The sequence below is a fragment of the Orcinus orca genome, chromosome 12 (assembly GCF_937001465.1).
Source record: "Orcinus orca chromosome 12, mOrcOrc1.1, whole genome shotgun sequence".
Classification (NCBI taxonomy): Eukaryota; Metazoa; Chordata; class Mammalia; order Artiodactyla; family Delphinidae; genus Orcinus; species Orcinus orca.
The window spans coordinates 18,344,552-18,364,306 of NC_064570.1; the positions used below are offsets into that span (position 1 = coordinate 18,344,552).

At 35.8% G+C, this 19,755-nt stretch overlaps 1 protein-coding gene and 1 long non-coding RNA gene across 6 annotated transcripts in view; one reads left to right on the forward strand and one right to left on the reverse strand.

Moving 5' to 3' along the window:
• LOC117196520 (uncharacterized) overlaps positions 1–19,755 on the forward strand; it is a 194,841-nt gene that overhangs the window by 146,833 nt on the left and 28,253 nt on the right. The window contains exons 7-9 of the long non-coding RNA XR_007470555.1: positions 7,948–8,029; positions 12,119–12,351; positions 14,216–14,926. This is a non-coding gene — a long non-coding RNA (uncharacterized LOC117196520). The remainder of the gene's footprint in view (positions 1–7,947; positions 8,030–12,118; positions 12,352–14,215; positions 14,927–19,755) is intronic.
• ADGB (androglobin) overlaps positions 1–19,755 on the reverse strand; it is a 134,475-nt gene that overhangs the window by 80,559 nt on the left and 34,161 nt on the right. For all 5 annotated transcript variants that reach the window (XM_033405334.2, XM_033405325.2, XM_033405350.2 and 2 more), the window contains 5 exons: positions 18,348–18,482; positions 14,426–14,520; positions 8,572–8,746; positions 5,607–5,697; positions 789–918 (listed from right to left, as the gene is read on the reverse strand). In XM_033405334.2, the coding sequence (XP_033261225.1) occupies positions 789–918; positions 5,607–5,697; positions 8,572–8,746; positions 14,426–14,520; positions 18,348–18,482 (626 nt within the window). The remainder of the gene's footprint in view (positions 1–788; positions 919–5,606; positions 5,698–8,571; positions 8,747–14,425; positions 14,521–18,347; positions 18,483–19,755) is intronic.

Genomic DNA, 19,755 nt, shown 5'->3' on the forward strand with positions numbered 1-19,755 from the left:
ATGCAGAAAGAGATAAATTGTATTCATCATGTGTTTTAGAAAATTGACAAAGGGAGACATAACACATAAAAGTTCACAAACCCTGGAACTACAGAAACTCTTGCGTGTGTGTACAGGGACAGTCAAGATGAGTCATGGTACCACTGCTTGCAATAGCAAGAAACAAAAAGCAATGAATGTAGCCATTAACACTGTGAAAGATGTTTTTAAATGGTAGACTAGTTATGTATTAAATACCTTTGGCCAGTGAAATAAATGAACTGTAACATGTGGCAAAAGAGACAAATCTCATAAGCAACATTAAGAAATCCCAGAAGAATTAATACAAGAGCCCACAAAAATAAAATGAGGATGACAATGAAACCAAGCTATATATTGTTCATAAACGTGTACATAACTGACAAAATTAGAAGAGCGTGCAGTTGACAAATACCAGACCTTGTATGGCAGATAGGAGATACAATTCAGAAGAGACACATGTGGAACTTCCCTGGTGGTCCAGTGTTTAAGACTGTGCTTCCACTGCAGGGGGCACGGGTTCAGTCCCTGGTTGGGGAACTAAGATCCCACATGCCATGCAGTGCACACTCCCAAAAAAAAGAGAACACAGGAGACATCTATGAGAGGTGAATATTCCACTTTCTAATCTAGAAGATGGGTACGTAAGAAGTTTAGTTTCAGTATTCTTTATTCTGCTCAAATGCATTTATGTATAATATATTTCACAATTTAAGAAAAAATTTTTTTATAGTTAAGAATCAGGCTAATAATAAGAGTAACATAGTTACCTGAGACATAGTTCTTGTCAATTGACTTAAGTCTGTCTGGCTAACGGTTGTAGTTTCATCATTTTCAGTAAGGGAAGATAAACCAGATCCTGGAAGCACCCCTTTCTTAATCAAAGTTCGTACAAAATGACTAATGGAAAAAAAAGAAAAAAACTTCTGTTATCTTAATCTCTTGTTTAAAGCTACTAATAAATAACTGCAGCTTTTACTGAGATATACTTGACATATAAAATTATATTAGTTTCAGGTATACAACATAATGAGTCAATATTTGTATATATGGCAAAATGATCACCACTATTCTAGTTAACGTAGGTCACCACACACAGTTACAATTTTTTTTCCTTGTGATGAGAACGTTTAACGTCCACTCTCTTAGTAACTTTCAAATATACAACCCAGTATTATTAACTATAGTCACCATGCTACACATTATAGCCCCAGGACTTACTTATTTTACCACTGGAAGTTTGTACTTTTTGACCCCCATCACCCATTTCATCCACCCCCATGCCTTGCCTCTGGCAGTCATCAGTCGGTTCTCCTGTACTCTGTATCTGTGAGTATGTTTGCTTGTCTGTCTTTTTTAGATTCCACGTATAAGTGGGATCATATGGTATTTGTCTTTCTCTGTATGACTTATTTCACTTGAGATGTCCTCAGGGTCCATCTATGTTGTCACAAAAATGGCAAGATTTCCTTCTTTTTGAATGGCTGAATAATATTCCGTTGCATAGTGATGTTTGGTCAACAATAGGAAGTTCTGATTTTTTTCATTTTATCATTCTCATTACTTTACAACCAGTAATTTCTTTTGCTTCATGTTAAAAAATATTTAATTGCTATATATACTACTGGAGCAATATTCTCTATCAGTCACTGCAATGGTGTAAAACTTTTCTGGAACGCTATTTATTTTAAAGCTATGGTGGCCATCTTTGAATGTTGATGATCAGAACACATAGGAACCTGGCATTTAGAAGTGATTTAATTAAGTATCAGAGTAATGTAGCAGTGAAATAGGGCTTAGAGTCAAAAATTTAATGATGCATGTTGAGCCCTTACGTTTACAACTGTGATATTTATACTAGCTACCCAAGCGTACAGTATTTTCTTTCAAGTTATTGCTGACATGACCCCAAATCAGTGTTGCCACAGCTAGAAGTTTATGGGTACAATAAAAAGATATTTGTTATAGTACAAATATATTAGGTCTTTCAAAGATAGTATTAAATTTCATGTATACAGAACTTCCCATACTTTTGGATTTTTCCTTGCTAGTGTTCTGTAAAACTTGGTTCACCTCAAGCTAAGTGTCTCTGAAACTGCCACTAGAGGGTAGCACAAACATATCTGTGAGGCTCTGATTCTCTAAAACAAGGCCAGGAGCCAGGACTGGGCAAACCGGGCATGTTGTTACTACAGTGACAGTGTTCCAAGGAAAGGCAATTGTGTAGCACTCATTCTCCAAGGCTGGCCAAAAAACCGGCTTGCTCTTATGCTGACCTGAGAACTCTGTCCAACAGTCAGGTGCAAGGAAATGCCATTCACATATTTTTGCTTTGGGCTCTGCCAGATAAAATGGATATACTAGGGAATTCATAACAGGTTCAAGCAGTGGATAGATTAGTTCACTGAATCCAATCACTTGATTGAATCCAATCAAGTGTTGAAGTCACCTAGACCTGGGTTAAAGAATTTCATGCAACTTAATTAGGTAAAAACGCTGAAAGAAAGCATACGAAAATTAAGTAAGAGAGTCAATGTCGGAAGTTCAGGTTATGAAACCAACGCATTTGTGGTCTCTCTTGGCATAGGGATTCTAGAAGCCTGCGTGTGACAGTTTGAATCCTGAGAAAATTTGTCCTGGTGGTATGCAGCTCTGGTTCATACAGTCCGCAAAATATTTGAGTAATATGCAATCTCAGTAAGCTAAGAGATAATCAGAAGTTATTTGGAATATGGTAAAATCATCATCTTAGTGGATAACACTAACTATAAAATTAATTGGAAAAAGTATAAAGCATTAGTATTTTTATGTTAAGTTTAAGAAAATTCTGTCTTTATGTGGTATTTTGTATTTGTAACAGGTGAAAGAAGTGTAGCATGTTACATAATCCAACAAATTAGGCTATACAATGTGTAGCTTTATATTTAATTTTAGGTTTATAATTAAGTTATAGGTATAAGAAAATTTTGGTTTGTAAAAACCAGTAGTGTACATAGGAAAAACCAAGGTTACCAAAAAACATTTTGATTATTTGAACTTTTAATGATGATTTATATAATTGGCAGGATTTTATTTATGATGATTTTTGGCTTTTCAAGAATTACTTAAAGCAAAAATAATATATAGTACAGTTGTAAATGCAATTTAAAATGTTCAAATTCAGCTAACTAAATTTATTTAAAACTTTTATAGAAATTAATAATTTATGTATAAAATAAGATTTTTTATAAGTTAAAATGAAAGTTTGAGGAAAACTAGATTTGCAAATACATAACAGAACAAATTTTTAAAACCAAAGAAGCAGCAAATTGTTTCTTCTGTTTATAAAGCTTGACATGGCTAAATGCCGTGTTTGTCTACTAGTGCTGCCTAGGGGGTCCCTCTTCACCCACTTTTCAGTGTTTAATCGTTGATGCATAGAACTGCAGGAGCCTTAAGTTAAAACATTTGAATAATGTTTCTAATATTTTCAACTTAACTAGAGTCCATAAAATTTAAATTAACAGGATATGATGTAAAGAAGCTCTAAAAGTAGGACAGTACAATGAACAGAATTCTGATCTAAATTTTGATTGCTTTTATTCATCAGCTTATATTCTTTTTTTTTTTTTTAAGATGTTGTGGGTAGGAGTTTATTAATTAATTTATTTATTTTTGCTGTGTTGGGTCTTCGTTTCTGTGCGAGGGCTTTCTCTAGTTGTGGCAAGCGGGGGCCACTCTTCATCGTGGTGCGTGGGCCTCTCACTATTGCAGCCTTTCTTGCTGCGAAGCACAGGCTCCAGACGCGCAGGCTAAGCAGTTGTGGCTCACGGGCCTAGTTGCTCCGCGGCATGTGGGATCCTCCCAGACCAGGGCTCGAACCCGTGTCCCCTGCATTAGCAGGCAGATTCTCAACCACTGCACCACCAGGGAAGCCCCATCAGCTTATATTCTTATCGTGGATTTTAATATATCCAAGAGGAGGATGAAACACATCTAATTGTCATTATATTTGTGACCTATAAGCCATTCAAAAATTTTAATGATGTTCTAGTAAAGTTTAAAAAAAATTCAAAAAAGTACACACATCATAAATGTAAAACTTGCTGAAAAATCACCAAGTAAATATGGCCATATCAGATCAAGAGATATTCAGATTCAGATCAAGAGATACTAATATTACCAGCACTCCACAAACCCTGCCAGACGTGCTTCCCAATCACAGCTAGCACTCCTCGCCACAGGTAACCACTATCAAGACTTCCAACGCCATATGTTGCTTTTTCTTTTCTTTTTAAAATCTATATTAATAGAATAATTAAACTATATACTTTTTATACCAGATTTCTTTGGTCTAATATGTTTGTGTGTGACATTTATCCATGCTGATTTTTTTGCAGTATTTCTTTTGCTTTATATCTATATATTATTGTATTATGTTTGTCTATGGTTTTACTATGATTATCTAGCTGCAGTTTTCTCCGCATTTACATTACTTGACTTTTTTTCAGAACTTGCTGAATCTTGACTTGATTTTTCTTAACTTTTGGGATAATTTTGGCCATTATATTTTGATTTCATGATTATCCCCAAACTCTCCTCTACTTCTGAGACCCACTTGCAAGTATGTTGGTCTTTTTCAACTTTTCTTACATGTCTTTTATTATACTTTTCCTCATTTTTTTTTTTTTGGTCACCATACTTCAGTCTGGATATTATCTTTTGACCTATTTTCCACTTTGCTAATTGTCTTTTTTTTGCTGTATCTTATCTGTGATTAAACACATCCACTGAATTCTAAAATTTCAGTCATTACATTCCTTGGTTCTAGAATCCCTATTTTTTTTTAACCATTTTAAATACTAGTATTTATTTTTATATTTTACAACTTTGAGGGATTATTGAAGTACATTTAACTGCACAAATTTAAAGAATAGTTTTGATAATCCTTGATTATGTATATATTCATGTGTTAGTTGTCAATTGCTTCATAACAAATCACCACACTTTTAGTGGTAATAATCGTATCACCCACTATTCCTTCTCATTATTGCTATCTGTGGACTTCCTTTTCACCACTGTGAACTCATTAAAAATGTTAGACCCAGGATGATAATTTTTATTTCTACCCCTATTGTCACATTCAAATATTAGTAAATTTGGATTCTTCCTCCCCTTCCTCCTTTTTCTTCTTCATTGTCTTTGCTGTTGTATTTAGTTAGCTCTTTTTTTCTCCTCTAAGAGTGACAGACTTCATCTCCCAGGTTTTTATGACAATCATTTGATCTTGTGATTTAATTATCAGGTAATAACCAGAAACATTCCCCAGTGCTAATTTTTAAAGTATAACAAAATACTGTGTTGTTCTGAAACAGAAGCCAAAACTGTAAAGCCAGACATATTTAGGCCTCATTTCGACCAATTCAAAATTTATCTTAACTGTTTATTACTGTGAAATAGTACCTAAAAATTTTATTTTCCTATGATCAGTGCATTGACACAAACTTTCATACATTTGTCACCAAGGGATACATTTTTAACTGCACAAATCACAAAATGCTTCATCTGTTAACAAGATGAATTCATGGGAAAGAATGTTCTATACTTACGTTTCTGTTGGGATTGTAAATGGAGTCATTCTATAATTCAGAAACGGACTTGAAATCTCAAGAAACTGGTCAGGCTTCTTTACTACTAATTCTAAAAAGAAAAAGGTAGTGTGATGTACTTTTTAAAAATTTTCCAAGATTATATGTAAAATTTGACATTTAATGCAGTACTGATTAGATTAACTATTTACCCAGCAAACTTCAATAGAGTTAAATAGAAATGTACTACGATACATAAAGTTTTGTATTAAAAAGGACTTTATAGATCCTACCAATATGAGATTTCTTTAGTCTACTTCTCAGTTGCTTTCCAGATTTACAACGTGAAACAATGAAGTCTCAAGGGAGAAAGTCAGCAATGTCTTCTAGAGTTATTACTTGGCATTTGCTGCTATTTCACATACACAAAAGACTTTCTATAAAAGTCTTTTGCTAAAAATGTGTTCTTTTAGTTAACCTCTACAACACAATTGCTCAAGACATGAAAAAAATGTGGACTAATACATGGAGATAGTGGAAGAACAGAAAATGTAACAAAGTAAAGTTCATAAGTAGAAAAGAAAGCAGTAGTCAAGAAAAATGTTGTGGGTATTCCTAAAGACATCTGAAGCTGACACAGATGTAAATTCTCAATGGATATAGCACACAACCCATGCACTAACACGGTGAACATTGAAATTAAACATTAGGTATAATTGTTTTAAATAAGCTCCTATAGCAGTAGAAAGGATGACCACAGGACGAAGAGAAGTGAGACTATGACACAGTGCACATGACTTCTCTGTGCTTGTTCTGTGATAACCTCTATATTGATCTCTCTCTCTCTCTCTCTGTTTCCTCTTAATTTCACTTTAAATATTAAATCCAATAGAGAGAAGAAAGACAATGATGTGGTGAGCCTCAAAGCAGGACACTGCAGTTATGGAATCCCATCAATCCGTAGGTTTTCTTTCCCAGCTTACAATGGAGCTATCAAATTACACAGAATTACACAACAGTCAATATCAAAATCAGGAAGTAGCTGAATGTTCAATATTTTTCCTTTCATTCAGCTATTCCTGATGTTCTGAATGAAGAACGGTTGTGTGGCTCTATGCATTTAACTAAAATATAGCATTCAGTAGTAAAAGATTTTCTTTCAAGCATCATGTGAATGCTGATCTTTGGTTGGAAAGACAGAAGAAGATAGGAAGGAAGGAGGGAAGGGAAGGAGGGAGGGAGGAAACTGGAAAGTTCTTGGAATCCAAAGCAACAGTTGGCACTTTGGTGGCACAAGCAGCCTGTTGCAGAAACTCAAGGAATGTAAGGAAGTAACTGAAATAATCAAGCAGGAGGGAGAGAGGCAGACAAGTCTAATAAAAAAAAAAGATGAACTGACCATTTCTCCTGTATATCTAAACCAGGTATTTCTTTAATCTTTGTTCTTTTCTGGCCAGGATAAAACATGTTGTGCTAGAAAATCTTTGCCACCAGCTGTACTGGTTGTTTAAACGTAGGCAGAAAGCAAATGTGAGGAAAATTACATGGTTAACAGTTGTTATTTATATCTTAAAAACGTGTAAATTATGGTTGGAAGTAGGAGGCAAGGAACAGGTGAATACTCCAATCTCTGTGGCTAATGCGGTTTTAGGATCCTGAGTACCAACGAGACTTACGTATTACCCTGCGACTGAGATATGGTTCCTCTCCCCTGCACTGAAGGATCAGCAACACTTGAATTGGTAGCAGAAGCCACAGCAAGCACCATCAATAAGGGTACAAGCCATGGTTCATGAGCCCAACCACTTAAAGCTTATTTATATGCTTCTCGGGGATGCCTTTAGTAAACTGGCACTAGGTATGTTCATCATGGCTTTGTCTTCATTGTTCATTCAAGGACACGCCTGTGAACCCTAATGCAATAACTTCTAGAATGTGATGACCTGTTACTGGATGGATACAATTAGAAGATACTGAGGTATTGGAAAAGACAAAGGAAGAAAATGCGAAAGCAAGGAAATGAACACAAAAAAGATAACAAAAAAAGCTGGTTTTGAACAAAGATAATTTAAACTTTTCGGAATGGGAAATATATATACACACATACACATATGTAGACCATAGCACCACAATTCTCTATCACCCTTCATTAAAAATCGCAAGTATAAACTAGCTACGGAAAGGCCATATGTTCATGTTGAATTAATATAAACAAATTAAGTTATTCCTCTAAGCCATAATTTTTTAATTATTTTTCTTTTCTAATCCCCTCTCCTTCTGATTTTTCATTTATGGTCTCGCTCATTTCTTCTCTCGCCATCTTGGTCTCTCTTCCATTCAAACGTGGTGCTCATGGAAAAAGGAGTAAAAATGAAGACTTGTCGAGAAAATGATTGAAGGAGCGAAGAATTAGACATGGATTATGAGGAATTTAGAAATAAAAGGTGAGAATAAGAACAAGGTGGGAACAGTCTCCCTGCCCCATTCTCAACCTGTGTGAACCTGTGTATTTCTGAGCACTACTGCCATTCACTGTGGCTACATGACAGCACTGACACAGGAACCAGCCCAGGGTAAAAGTCCTATTCCTATAGGAGTTTCAAACAGAAATCAGTCAATTCAAAGATTATGTCCTACAGGGCACTGTAGAATGATGCCCATGTTAGAAATTCACACCAGTGGTCTAACGTATATGCTATTTAACCTTCTATGTTATTTACTACAAACCACTTTTTTATCACAGTTATAATCACAATGCCATCACCCCAAGAATGGCCTTTATATATCTGGCCAGTTTAGACATGAAAACCAAACTGCTTGGCGTCTGAGATGTGCAGAATTAATCCTTTAAAGACATAAAATTCGGACATAAAATTAAATGAAGGTTTTAACTGTAATGTTGAGTTGTTTGCCTTGATATGTATCTCATTACAAATGAAACTATTAGAACTTCATAGAGAGAAATGTTAATAAGATTTATTCATACCTTGAGCTTCATCTGTTATAACAGTTTCCTTTTTTTGACGAAGGAGTTTCCACGGAGGTATAGGAGGTAGTTTTGGTGGTGCTATAAGGGGGCAAGACCTAGTTCTTGTCACCAGCACAGGATGGCTACAGGTATGGGAAAGCCCATATTCCCTAAGCTTCTCAGCAGAATCAGCCTAAAAGGCAGAAGGCAGATTTAAAAGGATTCTTGTATTTGCTTCATGCACTTAAGATAATACTTTTTGTCATTATAAAAATACTATCACCACTAGAGAGACATAGTGATAATAAGAAAAAAAATAACCACCCGTATTTCTACATCCCTTAACATAAGCACTATTACTCTTTGTATTTCTTTCCAGCTTTTAAGTTATCTGGGGCCCCCTTTCCTTATTTACAAAATGAGAGACTAGAACCAGAAGCCACTTCTCAGTTCTAAGAGTTTAAGATTCTATGAGATTGCAGAAGTCTTAGTGTATCAGTTTTGGTCCAAAATTAATCAACTACTATTTTTATAGGTTAAAGCTTTGATGCAGTCCTTAACATGTAAAGTCTTTGTTAGTTTGTTTTTTAAGCACCAGCAATTGCTACATAGTGTTCAAAAAAACCCACTGCCTTTAGGCGTCAGGTCCATGAGGGTAAGCGGTTGCCTTGTCTACAGTGTCCTCAGGCTCCGCCCACACGAAATCCTCATGATCACGCCTGACAATGGAGGCTTTCACAGAAGGACAGAGGGTAGAGGCTGCCCTATGTCCTGCCAGATCAAGTCGTTTCCCAGGCAGATGCTTTCCATATTTGACGGTTCAGATCTCCTGAAGCCACTTGGCTTTGGAACAATTCAGGATAAGATTTAAGTAGAAATTCAGTTACTGACTGATGGCTGAAATATGCCATAAGTAATCAAAAAGTATGTGAAAGTTAAAGTAATGTACACTGTAGTCGGATTCTCATGTTCACGGTCTAAATGTTGAAACATTTAAAGTAAAATAAAATATTAACTACCTTAAAGTCAGTTTTGCCAGTAACTATTTTTCTTCCTAGTGATTTTGCATCATTGATTTCTATGCAAATACCAATGTTTGAAAATGTAAATTTATAAAGCAGTCATTTAAATTGGGATCAGAAACCCACCTTTTAGCCTATTCTAAATTATTGCCTCAGCTACAACATGCCTTGCTGTTGGGGCTGTTTTTCTATAGCTCAAACTGTAGCTCAATCTATAGTTGAGGCACAAAATAGGCGGGGGTATCCCTGAGCTAGAACAGTTCTTCCTGAATCCAGAGATTAATTATGATGGTAATAATTAATAATTGTAAGAAAGAGTTAATCAGTGCATTATTAAGTCCAGTAGAGCCACTTAAAAGCATTATAAGTATGTGAAATAAAGAGGAAAGCACTTCAATGTTTTTGTGTTTTTTTTTAAAAAAAGGTCTAATTTAAAGGAGAGGAAAATGCCACATCCCCTTTATCCCATCTGTGAATGTTAACAATTCACTGAAAAATTCAGAAACCCCTGGAATTATGCCTTAGAGTGGCTTAAAATTTTTTTTTCATAGATGCTATAAAGGCTAAACCTTTTTTGTATAGATGCTATAAAGGCTAAACTTTAACTCTGTCAAATTTTAGAAGTTTCCCAACACCTGAAAGGAACCCTTTCCAATAAGAATTTATGGAAGAATACATTGCTGTTATTCAATAAGTTAATGTCTCGGTATAGTAATAAAAATACATTACTGTAAAATTTACATTTAAATAATATCCAAAGTAGTATTTATAAGTTGAATAATTCCCAGATAGTTTACTGTTCAAAAATTTGGTCTACACATCTCAACTCCTTCTTACAATTGCAATCACAATTGTAGTCTGTTTGCTTTCTTTTTTGAGCTGCAGAGCATCAGAAAATAAAACTATTTAAGGCATTTAGAAAATGTAAGATATTGTGTCAAATAATTAAGTATGGTATTTTCACCTATTGTATTGTTTGAATAATCCACAAGAGTACTAGCTTGATGTAAGGTATGTAAGCCAGTTTCTCTTACTTCGTTTTATTTCCAACATACTACACAATACTTCTGAATGACATAAAGTAATGCTATTAATAATAGTTATAGTTTGATATTGAGAAACTTTGTTCAAGGGGCACAAATTTCCTTAGATTAGAATTAGGGACAGAGAGAAATTTAGAATAGTGAAACATTGTAGTGAAATACTGAATAGGCCTTCAAGAAATATTTTTGAATAATTCATTATGTAAGACAAACTAGAAGTTTCCTTGTCCATAAAACCCTTTCACTCCCTTACCCCATCCCACCTCAGACATTCTAAAAGTAGGATTTTGAGTAGATAGGGGAGGCTTTTTTAGAACTCCCAGCTCACCCATTTAAATAAAACTAAAACCACTTAGAAGATCCAGGAGAAAGAGGATGGGGGAAAATGTGGGGTAATTCTTAACACTTTGTTTCTTCCCAAGTTTTTTTTTCTTTTATTCTTGCATTCTTTACCAATTCTTTAAATAAAAGTATTGACTTTATTTTTACAGCCTGGTCTTATTGTCTTTGGGGTTAGAATTTTTTGCAGTGTACTCCATTTAACAAAATTCCACTAGAACAGAACTTGTTTTCTGTAGATTTAGCTTGAAAATATTATATCATCTTTACATTCTGATTTTTTACCAGGAGAATGTGTTCATCCTAATAAATAATGTAAAAGAATCAGCAGGAGACTGTAACGCTGTAGTCAATTCATTACAGCCTTGAAGTTCATTTCATTACTGTTATAGACACTGGGCTCATTTACGAAACTCTGGGCCCTTTAAGTCATTTCAACCCCCAAAAGGAGGATTTATAATACTCTGCACATCCTGGCTCCCTCCCACATCTCAAGCTGCCTCTAACACTTCTCCCTTTGCAATCTGTTCAACCTCTAGTAGTCCCTCGAACCCAGTGGGTTCTCCTTCACCTTCAGACTTTCCCACATAAGCTTCCCTCTGCTTCAAGCACACTTTTTCCTATTTTCCAGGCTAACATCTTAAAGCCACTGCTTAAACATTTTTTTTTCCCCCTTTAGGAAGACTTCCCTAGTCACCCACTGGAGAGAAAGATGTGTTTCTGCTATGTGTCCAATACTCATTTATCCACTCCTTCATTAATTCATTTATTTGGTCACTCATTCAACTTTATTTTATTTTAATGCTACATCTACCATGTTCCAGGCACTCTCTATCATGAGAGTCTTCTAACTTTATTACTGCTGTTGCTCATCTGCCTTTCTCATTGACTCTAAACTTTGTGGGGAGCGTCCTTATTAATCATGTTCATCATGGTGTCCTCAGATCCCAGCTCATTGTTTAGGACATGTGGGGTAATTCAATTAATAAACAATAAACATCTGTTGAATTAATGAATAAACATGAGAGTTTCTTTGTTTTTTCAATTAAAAATTTTGTGTTTACAGGTTAATTTTTCAGTAGAACAGCAAAAAGTTCAAGTGGATTATTTTGCACCTTCTTTGTGTAATGAAGATGTAAATTCTATCTTTATATTTTTCAGTTTTAAGAAGCGTTTAAGTACTTCCCATACGTGAGGCCAGGACACTCCATAAAGCATGGCTCATGTTCTTTTGTAGTCTATGATATTAGACTACTGGAATATCTAAGACAACACCTAGGCCAAGGCTGGGTAAGGAGATTAAAAAAAAATCAGGGCTGACACAGGCAGCTGAAATCCTAACTCGGAAGACTCGGAAGCCTGGGAAGCACACTAGGATTTAACCATGGCTAAAGGTAAATAACTTTGAAATAAAAACAGAGACACTGCCCCTTTCTCTACATTCATAATGGCACATTATGTTCTGTTGTCTTGACAATATTACCCTTGTTATATTACAGATTTTCACAGGAAGGAATGCTTCCTATCTAAAAAGAAAGAAGGAGGAGGAAAAGGAGGAAGAGGAAGGAGGGAGGGAGGGAGGAAGGAAGGGAGGGACAAAGGAAGGGAGGGAGGAAAGGAGGGAGGAAGGGAGGGAGGGAGGGAGGGAGGAAGGAAGGGAGGGAGGAAGGAGGGAAGGAAGGAAGGGAGGGAGGAAGGAGGGAAGGAAGGAAGGGAGGGAGGAAGGAGGGAAGGAAGGAAGGGAGGGAGGAATGGAGGAAGGAAGGGAGGAAGGAAGGGAGGGACGGTGGAAGGCAGGGAGGGAGGAAGGGGGAAGGAAGGGAGGAAGGAGGGAAGGAAGGGAGGGAGGAAGGAAGGGAGGGAGGGAGGAAGGAAGGACGGGAGGGAGAAAGGAGGGAAGGAAGGGAGGGAGGAAGGGAGGGAGGGAGGGAGGAAAGGAGGGAGGGAGGGAAGAGAGGGAGGGAGGGAGGATGGGAGGGAGGGAGGGAGGGAGGATGGGAGGGAGGGAGGAAGCGAGGGAGGGAGGAAGTGAGGGAGGAAGGAGGGAAGGAAGGCACGGAGGGATGAAGGGAGGAAGGAAGGAAGGAAGGGAGGGAAGGAGGAGGGAAGGAAGGGAGGGATGGAGGAAGGGAGCAAGGGTGGGAGGTAGGAAGGGAGGGAGGGAGGGCGGGAGAGAGAGAGGGTGAAACGGAGGAAGGAAGGAAGGAAGGAAATGAGGGAGGGAGGAAGCAGGGAAGGAAGGGAGGGAGGAAGGGAGGGAGGGAGGAAGAGAGGGAGGAAGGTAGGGAGGAAGGAAGGGAGGGAGGGAGGAAGGGACAGAGGGAGGAAGGGGGGAAGGAAGGGAGGAAGGAGGGAAGGCAGGGAGGGAGGGAGGAAGCAGGGAAGGAAGGGAGGGAGGGAGGAAGGAAGGGAGGGAGGGAGGAAGGGAGGGAGGAAGAAAGGGAGGGAGGAAGAAAGGGAGGGAGGAAGTATGTCTTCTCATACTTTGATGTAGTGATTTCAGAACATATAAAATTCTAGCAATAAAGTGTTGGATGTCTAAAAGTTCCCCAAAGTGTTAGGAATCAATACAAATACAATAGGCTGTTTTCTAAGTAGACTGAAGAGTAATCTGGCTTTACTCTTTAAAAGGGAAGGAGAAAAATAATTTTTATGTCCCAGAACCAAAGATAACTTAAAAAATTATGGCAAACCAATGCATCCCATGTAACTGTTAAATATTATGTTGTCAAATATTTCACATCATGGGAAAATGTTAATGATACAGTGTCAAGTGAAAAAGCTGGTTTCGAAACAGAAAGTAAAATAGAATTCCCCTGAGTAAAAACGTTTATACACATGTACACATAGAAAATATGCAGACAAGAAAAACAGTCAAAGTGTATACGCCAAAATGTTAATAGTGTCTATGACTAGGTGTTTATACTATGAATAGCTTAATTTTATTATCTTTGTCCATATTTTCTAAGTTTTCTATAAGTTGTTAGATTTATAAGAAAAAAGCAATTAACATTTTTGTGTGTATTACTTTAAGATACAAGGAGCTCATAGCAGTGGTTTTCTAGCCCTCAATATGCATTTATTTAAGTTGTCTTAGGTTAAGAAAATATGTATGACCTGTTTATAGAAAGATGATTTATTACTTAGGAATGGCTTACACACTTCTCACTGAAATACATAATTTGATGCCTTTTGTTTACAATGAAAGGAATTGATAAAAATCTATGAGACTACATCCTTGTTTTTTTTTTTTTGTAGTTAAAACTATTGCAGTCATCTAAGAAAATTTTGGATGTTCCAGGTCCCTGTACCTAAGTGCCTAATTATAGAGATAACAGGACTGAAATTCAGGAATGAAATTTTGATTAAATTCTGATATACCTTTTACTACAACACACACACACACACACACACACACACACACACACACCATAAATTATACTGAATTTCTTGGCCTTGAGTACTTACCATCTTCTCTAATAAAAAGATATTCTTTTCAAACAAATAGAGAGGTGTAAAGGTAGCATATACAACTACCTGAGGGGACTGTATTGCTGAAGAACCTGTAAAACCAAACACATACTGCGTCATGGAAATTCTAGACAAAATGGAACTGGCAGGTCTTAGTAGACTGTTCAAATTCCTTAATGAACTTATCTTTGCTGATGAAATATAGGTAAATAACTCTGCATGCATATAATAAATGTTAAATCTCAAATGTACATCTATTTTATAGAATGTCTTATCAGTTTTACCTTCACAATAGTACCATATAATTCATTAAGAAATCATTTTACTTCATTGTAAAACACTTATTACATAAACTCACTCTAGCTATCTGTCAATGTAACTTAGCTTTCATAGAATCTTTATTTTGAATTTAAGGAATTCTGAGAGTTTCTGTGTCATTTCAAATAGAAAGAAAACATAAATAAATTAATCCTCCCATGAAAAATGGAAACTAAGAAGGTAACTTAGTTTGGAATGTTTAATGCCTGTAGATTTGCTCCTGAACATCAATATTTATTCATGTGTTCCTTAATACCCCTGAAATTACCCCATTTGATTCATGATGCTTTTGTTCTTTAAAGATTCTGGCCAAAATAATAGAATTTATTTTCCTCTATTGTTTTTATTTTTAATTAAAAGGTTTTGATTTATTCCTTTAAAATTCACACACTTAACAAAAGCAGAAATATAGATCAATGGAACAGGATAGAAAGCCCAGAGATAAACCCACGCACATATGGTCACCTTATCTTTGACAGAGGAGGCAAGAATATACAGTGGAGAAAAGACAGCCTCTTCAATAAGTGGTGCTGGGAAAACTGGACAGCTACATGTAAAAGTATGAAATTAGAACACTCCCTAACACCATACACAAAAAATAAGCTCAAAATGGATTAAAGACCTAAATATAAGGGCAGACACTATCAAACTCTCAGAGGAAAACATAGGTAGAACACTCTATGACATAAATCACAGCAAGAACCTTTTTGACCCACCTCCCAGAGAAATGGAAATAAAAACAAAAATAAACAAATGGGACCTAATGAAACTTCAAAGCTTTTGCACAGCAAAGGAAACCATAAACAAGACCAAAAGACAACCCTCAGAATGGGAGAAGATATTTGCAAATGAAGCAACTGACAAAGGATTAATCTCCAAAATATACAAGCAGCTCATGCAGCTCAATATGAAAAAAACAAACAACCCAATCCAAAAATGGGCAGAAGATCTCAATAGACATTTCTCCAAAGAAGATATACAGATTGCCAACAAACACATGAAAGAATGCTCAACATCATTAATCAGTAGAGAAATGCAAATCAAAACTACAATGAGATACCATCTCACACTGGTCAGAATGGCCATCATCAAAAAATCTAGAAACAATAAATGCTGGAGAGGGTGTGGAGAAAAGGGAACCCTCTTGCACTGTTGATGGGAATGTAAATTGATACAGCCACTGTGGAGAACAGTATGGAGTTTCCTTAAAAAACTAAAAATAGAACTACCATATGACCCAGCAATCCCACTACTGGGCATATACCCTGAGAAAACCATAATTCAAAAAGAGTCATGTACCAATATGTTCATTGCAGCTCTATTTACAATAGCCAGGACATGGAAGCAACCTAAGTGTCCATCGACAGATGAATGGATAAAGAAGATGTGGCACATATATACAATGGAATATTACTCAGCCATAAAAAGAAATGAAATTGAGTTATTTGTAGTGCAGTAGATGGACGTAGAGTCTGTCATACAGAGTGAAGTAAGTCAGAAAGAGAAAGACAAATACCGTTTGCTAACACATATATATGGAATCTAAGGAAAAAAAAAATAAAGGTCATGAAGAACCTAGGGGCAAGACGGGAATAAAGACACAGACCTACTAGAGAATGGACTTGAGGACACGGGGAGGGGGAAGGGTAAGCTGTGACAAAGTGAGAGAGTGGCATGGACATATATACACTATCAAACGTAAAATAGATAGCTAGTGGGAAGCAGCCACATAGCACAGGGAGGTCGGCTCGGTGCTTTGTGACCAACTAGAGGGGTGGGATAGGGAGGGTGGGAGGGAGGGAGACGCAAGAGGGAAGAGATATGGGAACATATGTATATGTATACCTGATTCACTTTGTTATAAAGCAGAAACTAACACACCATTGTAAAGCAATTATACTCCAATAAAGATGTTAAAAAAAATTCACGCACTTACATTTCACTGCACTAGATAATATGTTTATTGAAGAATAATATCTTTAGAACCACAATATATAAATTAGATGTTAACCCTGGATCACTCTAAAATGGATTAAGATGTGAACTATGCCCAACTTGTAAAAATATGTTTTTACATTTACAAAGTAAATTTTGTATATGTAGGGGAGCAAAATTTGTCACCTTAAAATGTATCTCTCTGTCATGAGGATTATTTTGGGCTTTTTTTTTTTTTTTTTAAGAACAGAGTACTCAGGAATTCTTTCTTTTTACCTCCCCCTTAACTGCCTAAAAGAATTCAGATAAAGGGCCTGGTCCAGGAAGAGCACTACCACCAGAGACACCTACAAAGAATATGGGCTAAGTGTGGTAGGGCAGGGCCTAGAGACAAGAGTCCTCTCTGTGTCCCACTGCCTCTGCATGGTAGAGCCAACATGTGTTTACCAAACATTTGCTTTTCAATCTCCAGGTGAATTGCCTTCCTCCCTTTTGAAGTCACAAACCCCCGACCCCCTTTTCTTTCTCTGAGATGGTAGATAAGCCTCAATTGCCTAACTTGTCCTTGGGTTTCTTTTTTCTTATGAGGCCTCATACATACATAATTATTATTCTTTTTCTTCTGTTAATCTGTCTCATGTCAATTTAATTCTTACACCAGCTAGAAGAACCTGGAGAGAGTAGAGGGAAATTTTTTCCTTCTCTAACATATTTTTCATGCAGCAGAGATCTGAACCCAGGCAATTTTACTCCACAGCCCAAACTTTGAACCACATTCTGTATCTAGAGGTTGACTTAACTATGAGTTTGGTAGAAAAAGAGGCATTGTTACCATCATTTTCACAAAGAAAGAAACTCAAAGAAAGGTTTAGCCATTCTCACAAACATGAATAATTATCAGTAACTTTGGGACTGTTATGTCATCCAGTATCAACAAAGATTGCTTAAAGCATCACTATAAGAAAACAAGTTTTTGTATAAAATTAAAAATATAATGACTAGTGTTTGTATTTTCTCTACCAAACCACCAGACATGTTTCTGTAAAAATACAAAGCCAGAACTATGAAAATGCTCTCACAAAAAAGCACAGTAATGTATTAAGAAAGAAGACAAAATGAAAAGAAAAACAACTAGATAAAGCATAGTGCCGGAGGTAAATGAACATGTTTTCATGTAAAGAAGAAATTCTCATGAACTGAGAATTATGATATACACTCTGGAAGCACCAAGACAGATGATCCAATGTTAGGACTATAAAGTTTAAAATATATATTTTATATATCAACATATATATAAAATTTACAGAGGAGGACATATATTAATACACATTAATATATAATTATATGTTTATATAAATACATTTATATATTTTATAATAAAAATATGTGTACTAACATATAATATATATTTTTATTAGTATTATATATCTTCCTTCATGTAAACACTTCTGTGACTGTTGTACCATAAGAACTTGGATAACATTGTCTCATATGTAGGATCTTGCTCTGTTATGCATAACCATCCTGAGGGCCTAACAATTATGGGCAACCTTGAAAAGCTTATTTAGACATGTCTAAACAGGAAATACATTTCTATGCTCCAGTGTTTTCCAGCATTTTAGGAAATAAGTGCAATAATTATTATTCTAGGAGACTGAGAACTTACAATCTGACAGAGACTGTAGAGAATATTGTACGTCTGATGAGGGCCTTGAACCATGAAGAGACCATTTGGATTTTTCCTTTTCTTTTTCCTTCTCTCCATCTTTACTCCTCTTCTTTCCAAGGTCTTTTGCATCGGCTTTTCCAACATATTAAAAAAATGTAATAAATCTTTTAACTACAAAACCTCAGTGTATGTCGCTTATTAAGTCATTGTGTTGAAAAGAAAGTTAAATAGTAGTAGTATTTAACTTATTTAAATGTAAAACAATAGGCATAAATTTCCCCAAGTACTACTCACCTCAAATTAGTAACATCAAAATAAAGCAAAACTTTGAAAATTGACATGTATTGTGAAAGACATGCAGCATTATTTATTATTGACTACACATAATTTTATGTTAAATGTAGATGATCAGCTGAATATAATTTATTCATATAAAATCATGGTGTCAGGCTGATTTTCTCATTTAAAAAAGAAAAAAGAAAAACCAGCAAAGAAAGTGCTTAAAGTTGACTCCTAAATGTGGAGCCCTCTTAGATCTTCTTTACTTGGGGCTTGCATTTCAAGAAACACAGCTTTCTGCCTCCAGAATATCTTCTGGTGGAAACTGGCTATGAACCAATGTCCACAAACCAACATCTGATTGTCCACATGTTGTGTGTAGTAAAACCCAGTACCCAGAACCGTCCATCATTTGAATTTCCATTCACATTTACATTTCTATGAAACGTGTTCTCCTTCAACTTACCCCTAAGCTTTTTTATTTCCTAATAAATCCCTTCCAATTCTAAAACAGAAATTTCAAATTTCTGCCATTCATTCTTTCATCATTTGCTAAACTTGTAATCACCATTGATCAGGTTGTTTGTTTTTTTTTAAATTTGCATAAATGAAAACTATAACATTAACAACTTGTACTGCTCCTTAGCTTCTAAAGTAAATCTATCTCATAGCTTTTATAGTAGATTTAACATCTATGTTAGATACAAAGGCAAAGATAACTATAACTTTAAGTGTAGGATGAGATATTTTATTGGGAAACAAGTCCAAAAACATCAGAATTTTATTTTGTGGCTTTTCTATAAATATTTGCCTTAAAACTAATTATAGGTAATAATATATGACTTCATGTATGATTTTAAAATGGGGTTTTAAAAGCCTTTAAATGCCTATTCAGAATTCATAATTTTAAAAATATAATATATATATAATAAAAATTATAAATAGAAAAACACACTTTTCACATAGAAATTTGGAAAGTATGCAAAAATGTTTACCAAAATGTGGTTTTGCCAATACCATGAGTAAATCTGTTGCTCCTCTGTCACGTCATTTCACCCATCTGGCCAACCCCTCTGAATAAAAGTAGCAGCTGAGTCCTACTGGACATGGCCTTCCTCTAGTTCTG